This window comes from Olea europaea, chromosome 11, assembly GCF_002742605.1.
Source record: "Olea europaea var. sylvestris chromosome 11, O_europaea_v1, whole genome shotgun sequence".
NCBI classification, from domain to species: Eukaryota; Viridiplantae; Streptophyta; class Magnoliopsida; order Lamiales; family Oleaceae; genus Olea; species Olea europaea.
Genome location: NC_036247.1, coordinates 5,535,363 through 5,542,936, shown reverse-complemented (window position 1 = coordinate 5,542,936; position 7,574 = coordinate 5,535,363). Strand labels below are relative to the sequence as shown.

The 7,574-nt window shown below is 34.8% G+C and overlaps 1 protein-coding gene across 4 annotated transcripts; it reads left to right on the top strand.

Moving 5' to 3' along the window:
• Window positions 1–2,177: 2,177 nt before the first annotated feature.
• Window positions 2,178–6,660, top strand: LOC111403109 (cytokinin riboside 5'-monophosphate phosphoribohydrolase LOG3-like). 4 transcript variants are annotated; one of them, XM_023031488.1, is made up of 7 exons: window positions 2,178–2,543; window positions 3,180–3,277; window positions 3,498–3,528; window positions 4,280–4,379; window positions 5,410–5,480; window positions 5,635–5,778; window positions 6,324–6,660. In XM_023031488.1, the coding sequence occupies exons 1-7, from the start codon at window positions 2,424–2,426 to the stop codon at window positions 6,414–6,416; spliced, it is 657 nt and encodes a 218-aa protein (XP_022887256.1). In that variant the 5' UTR covers window positions 2,178–2,423; the 3' UTR covers window positions 6,417–6,660. The 4 variants fall into 4 exon arrangements, with proteins under 4 accessions (XP_022887256.1, XP_022887258.1, XP_022887257.1 ...); XM_023031490.1 differs by lacking the exon at window positions 2,178–2,543 and adding an exon at window positions 2,580–2,971; XM_023031489.1 differs by lacking the exon at window positions 2,178–2,543 and adding an exon at window positions 2,981–3,047.
• Window positions 6,661–7,574: the final 914 nt, after the last annotated feature.

Sequence of the window (7,574 nt, the reverse complement as noted above, 5' to 3'; positions counted from 1 at the left end):
GAATTGGCCACATCTTTCAAACCCAACTGAGTAGTATTCTTCGATATGGATCCCAAGCCAAATCCCAAAGTTACAGTACCCAGTCGAATCTTCTCCACGGTACTAAATATATGTTGAATTTTCTTCACAAATTTTGCCTAACCTTTTTCAAGATGTATAACTGGGATTTCTTCCTCCCCTCCAATACAACACGATCATTCTTTCAAACCCTCAAGACTCCATCTTCTCCAATGAACGTGCACAGTCTTGAATTAAAAATACTCAACGGAATGCGATCTTCTTCAAGTCTAGAATATCTCGATCGTGATCAAGTATTTTACATGTGCCATTTACCAGCTTCAATCTAACTCTACTAATATCAGTTACCCGATAATGTTCGTTGTTACCCACGTCACCATTTAATATATTTCAAACAAATCTCGATTGGGATATATATGGAACTATCCATAATCAACTACTCGTCATGTTTGTATTCCATGTCAGAAATTGTTAGAACATCTATTTGATTGCTCCCCATTATTTGCAGTCAAATTATCTTTTTTTGTAATTTGTCGCAATCCCTCTTAAAGTGTTATTTCTTCTTGCAATAATAACAAACCCGATTACTGAAATTTGACATTGACTCATCCTTTCTCCAATCACCACGAACAACAAATCCTTCTCCATCTTTGACCTCAGATCCAATCAGATGCTTCATCTTCTCTTTTGAAAATAAAGCATCATGTGTATCTTCAATGGTGAGAGTATCTATACAAGATCATGCCTCTAAACGAAGCAAATAAAACAAGAAGCGAACACAAAAGAATTAAGGCCAAATCTTCGTCATCATACTTTACATTCAAAGTCTTCAAATTAGCAACGATCTCCTTGAATAGAACTAGGTGATATTCTAAAGACTTGCTTTTCTTCCATGCAATGAGAATACAACCTCTGCTTCAGATGCAATTTACTTGTTAGATTTTTAATCATGCACAATTGCTTCAGTTTCAACCACACCACAATTACAATTTTTTCCTAAAAAACATCATGTGGAATTTTATTAGAGAGATGAAGATGGATCTATGAAAATACCTTCGATCCTTCCGTTATTTCTCCTCCGTTGTCCAAGTTGTGGGCATTTTGTCAAATTCCAACAATACATCAACCAAATTCATCTACACGAGTACAACTCACATTTTCACTTGCCACAATGAAAATCTTGTATTGCAATTCAAAAGCGAAATTGCATACTTTATGATTGTCATCAATAACAAAAACCTCGACCAAGTCACAACCAATAGCTCTTATACCACTTGTTGGAATAAAACGGATCGAGGTAATACATATAACACGATATGAAATATATGATCACAAACAAACAACAAGATAAAAGGTAAAGAATTAATAAGCAGAAGAACGGAATATTTTATTCAATTGACTAATATGGATGCTTACACAATTATTCTATATTTTAGTATTCAATCAACTTGTAAAGAAGAGCTAACTATATATAGGGAACATATCAAAACCCTAACAACATTTTTAAAGATGGAAATAGTATAAAAAATGCGTGAAATAAAGGAAATAATATTTTCAAAAAATAAAAATAAAAAATCCAATCTAATATGGGTCAAAAACCTCGACAATGAGTCCTAATTAATTGTGATCAAGAGAGACTTAGTGACGAACTGATGATGAACATTTGATGTGGTAGGCTCCGTGGTAACGTGCTTGGTACATTAGAGACCATATAAACTTCAATGAAGTTTGTACCTTCCCTGTTTCTTGTGGAAGGAAGAAAAAAGAAAACAACCATCATTTGATGGCGTTGTTATTATAATGTGTGAATCGTGATAAAATGGCACTTCATTGAAGAGAAATCGTTGGAGATATGTGAACAAGTGTCTCCCATCGATTAGACATGAAGATAATCTTGAATTTTATAAGAAGATTGAAGAATTCCAGATCTAATAGAGAGTATTCCATCCCATAGATTAATCATATTAGTGATAATAACATGTTGTCATTTTGGATTAAAAGCCATCCATTTTCAAACAATTAAATTAATTTAAATGAAATAACAAAATTGTCCACACGTGCCAGTCACGTAGGGCAGCATGGCCACTGTGTTTTCCACGTGCAACAGCCTTTATAAATACAAGCATTTTGTTGGTGAGGGACTAAGCAAGGGTGGTCGATCAAAAGGGTCTCTACAAGTTGATGCTTTTTTGTTCTGCGGCACACCACCCCTTTCTTTCTATACATTGTGTATATATATATACACACACACCTTACATATTTGCTAAAATGTGTATGGTAGAAGAGGATTAAAAGAAGCAAGATTTGTCTTTTATTATCAAGTTGTTACAAACACACAAAGATAGAGACAAATATATAGTGTAGAGAGAGAGAGAGGCTGAGAGGAGCGAGAAAATCCGAAGAAAATGGAGACACAGAGTGAGGTGAAGGCTTCAAAATTCAAGAGGATTTGTGTGTTTTGTGGGAGTAGCCAAGGCAAGAAAACTAGCTATCAAGAAGCTGCTATTGACTTGGGCAACGAATTGGTACATTAAAGAAACTTCATTTTGTTTTTTGTTTATTTATTTTATTTATTTTTTGAGTGAGCTATCAATATTGAGATTGTTTTTTCAAATGGGCTGTTCATAAATGAAATTGGGTTTTTCAAGAATTTGTTTTTGCAACTTTTATGTGTCAAGAACTTGTTTTTGCAACTTTTATGCGTACAGAAATGACATGGGTTTTTTGCTCGAAATCGTCTAACATTCGCTGGAATTTTTTGTTAGTTGCTTCCCTGTTTGTTCTCATGCAAAAATTCTGTTTGTTCTCAAGTCTAGTCAAATAGAGACCTAATGCAGTATTTTCACATCTCTGGATGTATGAGTGGACATAGTTCATTTAATTAAAGGTTCCACAAGGTACAGGTCTACATTTGATTGCCATTTGTCCCGTTACTATCATCCACAAGGCACAGGTCTCTCTCTATTTTTACAATTATTCCTTCTTTTCTTCCTCAAATGGATAAGAACGTGTGATAAGAAGTACTCCTGGTCTCTTGCATTCTTTGCTTGAGTATTGTAGAATTTATTTGTATCTTTTTTCCCTCTTTCATAATGATACTTTTAAATGGTTAAGATTTAAGAACTATAAAAATGCTTTTATATATTTGTTTGTTGTTGAAGGTTTCTAGAAACATTGATTTGGTCTATGGAGGAGGCAGCATAGGCCTCATGGGTTTGATTTCGCAGGCTGTTCATGATGGCGGTCGGCATGTTATTGGGTGGGCTTCCTTTCCTTGTAGTTCAATCTACCTTCGGTTCCAAATTTATCGGAAATAAAACTTAGTTTTATGCTGTCGAGTAGTTCCCTCGGATTGAAACTCTATAAAAAATGCAAATGGTTTTAAAATATAGAATATGAATATGACTCTTGTTAAGCTTAGTCTTTTAATAATTCATTAAAACTAATTTTTTTTGTCATGTTATTGTCTGCCTCTGCAGGGTTATTCCCAAGACGCTCATGCCTCGAGAGGTATGTCCCCTGTGATTATAAAAGTCTTGAGCCTTTTCTCTTATATTATTAGATCAAATACTCTACTGTTTTTAATGCATTTTTCCTTAATTCCTTTCTCTTTAATCTTCATCTCTGTCCTTCTTTGGTTCTTTACTTTTTGCTTTTAATGCTGTTCGTTGCAATAATTTTGTTAAATCATCTTTTTTACCTTGTCTTTGCCAATGATTTACCTTTTTAGTTATTGATATTTGGCTTTAAGTCCTTTAGAAATGCAGGTCTTGTTTCTTTCTTGGTGCTTGCTAGCCTTATCCATATGTGGCCAGAGTTTTGGGTTTCAAATGTTACCACTGATTTTTTTCCTTTTCTGATTAATGATTATCTACTTTCCTGTGCTATGAGTGTTAGGTGCTTGTAGTTTTCTCCCTTGGACTGTTCTGTGATTCAAATTCTTTCTATGCACACTTTTATCTGCTATTATATCAACCACATGAGGTGTTGACTTCAAAGATTTTTGGAAAAGCATGTTTGGCTAGTCTATACAGTACTTAAAATTAACTTCTTTTCAACAAGTATGTTCTCATGTGCTTTTAAAAAAAAGTTACTTTTAAGTTAGCCAAGCGTTCCTCTAATTTGTAATCTTCATAGTGAACAAATGCAGAGACTCAGTACAATTAGACTTCACCCCTCTCTCTGTCCCCCAACCCAATCCATATTGAAGGTTCAGCATTTTTCAATTTTTTGCTTGATGGGATTTTTTGACCTTTTGCAGTTAACTGGTGTAACAGTAGGAGAAGTGAAGGCAGTTGCAGATATGCACCAAAGGAAGGCAGAGATGTCTAGACATTCTGATGCTTTTATTGCCTTGCCAGGTTGCTTCAATTCCTGCAGAAGAAATCCTCAACTTTTTGCAGTAAACTCCAAGTCAAGTCCAACAATTATATTAAGAGTCATCAACTTGTTTAATTCCTCTAATCACGGCATGTAAAATTTTGTCTTGAATCACATTCTTCAGTGATACTTCTGAAGAAATGCAAACAGATCCCTCTTGGTTAATTTTTTACATGAAAATTATGCAAGGTTTTAAGAAACTGATCACCTAGTCTCGTTCATTTTTGCTGCAAGAGCGCCTCCGGAAAAGTGTCGGACGAAATCTTTGAACAAAATTAGGGGCTATGCCAAAAGCGAGTGATTTCGATTCATATGAATATCCACTCATGTTGCACTTCATTGTTAGGGGATATTTGTGTTGAATTATTACTTGTCACAGTATGGCTGCATCTTAATTTCTTAATGAGGCAATTAATTTTGTAAACAAATTAAAAGCGTGTACTGAATTATATAGAATTCTTCCCTGTAGTATGGGAGATATTTTAACTGAAAATCTTGAAGAGGATCATGCCTCTGATTTTCCAAAGGATGATAGCAATAAATGCCAATTTTGGAAATGGAAAAAGGCTGGAGACTATGGTGAGATAAAATCTCATCATTTTTAGCTCCCAAACTGTTGGATTGGTTAAGTTTATCTTTTGTTTCTTTCGTTGGCTGACTTAAGGCCATGTCGTATATTTATCTCCTATGTTTTGTATTTTCTACTTTATTTCTTTATAGTATTAATGTATATATATGCTCGACTCTCTTGGTGCTTTCATTATAAAAAAAAGTTTGAAAGTTTGCACGTTTTACTATTTCTTGAACCTTGATATTGTGTTTAGTGCATTAAAAATTCCTTATGTTTCCTAGATGTACCACCTCCACATAAATTTGATCTTTTTTGGTACTAATTAAATTTCATGAATACAAGTATGTTAAAGATGTTACTTGTATACTGAAGGAGAATTTACTCTCTTACCCTAGTCAGATTGTATGCTCAATTTTTAACTTTAGATTAAATGCTTGCAGGTGGTTATGGAACTCTCGAAGAACTACTTGAAGTTATAACCTGGGCTCAACTAGGCATTCATGATAAACCAGTATTTCTCGACATGCAGCTATCAATCTTTCTAATTTTCTCATAGCAGTTGCCTAAAATTTCCTTGTTAATATCTTTCAAAACCGAAAATCCCTGAGATATGGCTTTGAAAGAATTTCAGAAGTAATGATACATGAGGATTACACATTTTGCAGGTAGGTTTGCTCAATGTAGATGGATACTACAACTCATTGTTGTCATTCATTGACAAAGCCGTTGAGGAAGGCTTCATTAGTCCAAATGCTCGCCAAATCATTCTATCTGCACCTACAGCAAAGGAACTAGTTGAGAAATTGGAGGTATCTTTTCTGAATTTTCATGACTAATATACTGAGATTTTTGTTGATTATAGTAGTAAACGAACCAGATTCCGCCTTAAGAAGCAGAGAAGTTCAATTTTTGGTTGAAACAAAAAGGAAGGAAAAAAAAGAAAGAAAGAAAAAGAAAACCTTGAAAATTCAAAAGAAGACAAATCATTCTGCATTCGCAAAAATTTCTGCTTGGTGGTGGCCATTGAGATGTCACACGAACAAAATCCACCCTCACCCCCCCCCCCCCCCCCCCCCCCCCCCCCACCGTTGCCAACACTTGTATTTAAAATTTTGGCATCACTTGAATTCTTTCCCCAACGTTGACACTGAACTGCTAATTATTTGAATGTGTGAAGAAAATCCAAGAGGTGGTCCTCAAACAAACACTGGACAATATTGTGTAAGAAATTAAAGTTGTCCACTATAATCTAACACTGCATACCGAGCATGCATGAATAATTTTCCATCTTTTGGAGTATCACCATGGAGGTACTCTACTCATGTAGAACTGTTGAAACCTTTTTTATTTTTAGGAGTATGTTCCTTGCCATGAAAGAGTTGCTTCAAAACTGAGCTGGGAGACAGAGCATCTTGGTTACTCCCAAAAATTCGATATATCAAGGTGAAATATGGATTGTTCGCTTAAGAAGTTAATAGATCATGGAAGTACGTCACTAGAAGAAGCTAACTTGGAACTTATTAATTTTTTCTGCTTGGAAATGTTTTTGTAATTATTACGCAGGAAAGTGTGAACTCACTACGCAATAGCTTCGTATATTTCTTTCACATGAATATTCAATTTCCTTTGCAAGTTGTAACTACTAGATGTCTTGTGTAATTCTCGTCTAATGGAAACTTACTTTCTTTTTACCAGGCTGTGTTTCTATTCTTTTTAGAGTAGTTCATTCGATTTTGTTCTCTTAAAAGAAAAAGAGCCTTTGGTGACTTAATCAACCATTTCAACATGTCTCTTACTTGGGAGAAATTAATTTTCTCATACAAAGCTAGACACGTGTGTACTTTTTCGATAAACGAGTGGCAATGAGACTTGAATTTGTGACCTCTGTTCACTTTGTTGGAATTGATGGTTTTTTTCCTTGTTTGAAGATGAATTTTATTTCCCTTTTCACCTCAGAGGACAAATGAACAACATAATGTTGATAAACGGATTTTAATGGCATGGGTGCTATATCCCATTTCACTCCAGTTTATAGGGAAAACATGATAAAATATGTTCTCTGTTCTTGATTGTTATTGCAATCAATAAAATATCAAAGAAGACATTACAAGAATAAGAATCACATACCCTGTTAATAAAATTCAAAATCTATAACCAAAGAAAAGAATTAAATGAAATATTAGAAAACCCTTTGAAATAAATCCTAATTCTTTTCATAACGTATGTATCTTGCTTGTTTAAAAGGGTTACTCCAGTTGTGAACATAAGCAAGCAAATGCCTGGTAACTTGCTTGTTTAGGATTGATAATCCAGGAGAAGGAAGATAGTGGCCAGCACCTAGCAGTGCAGGTTGTTAGCCACTTTAAAATTGAGACCTGCAGTTTGACACAAAGGAAAGGAGCATTTATATTTGGACAGCTTTCAACTAATTTTTCAGTTGCTTGCTTGTTGTTAAGTTTTGGTTGACTAAGTTCACCAGAAAATTTTGATCCAACCGAAGACAGGCACCAGAAACGGGCCATTGCGGGAGGAGCTCAGTGGGGGAGAGGCCGAGGTGTCGTATGCTTCTTAGTACCAGTTAAAGTTGAACGTGCACTGTATGTTA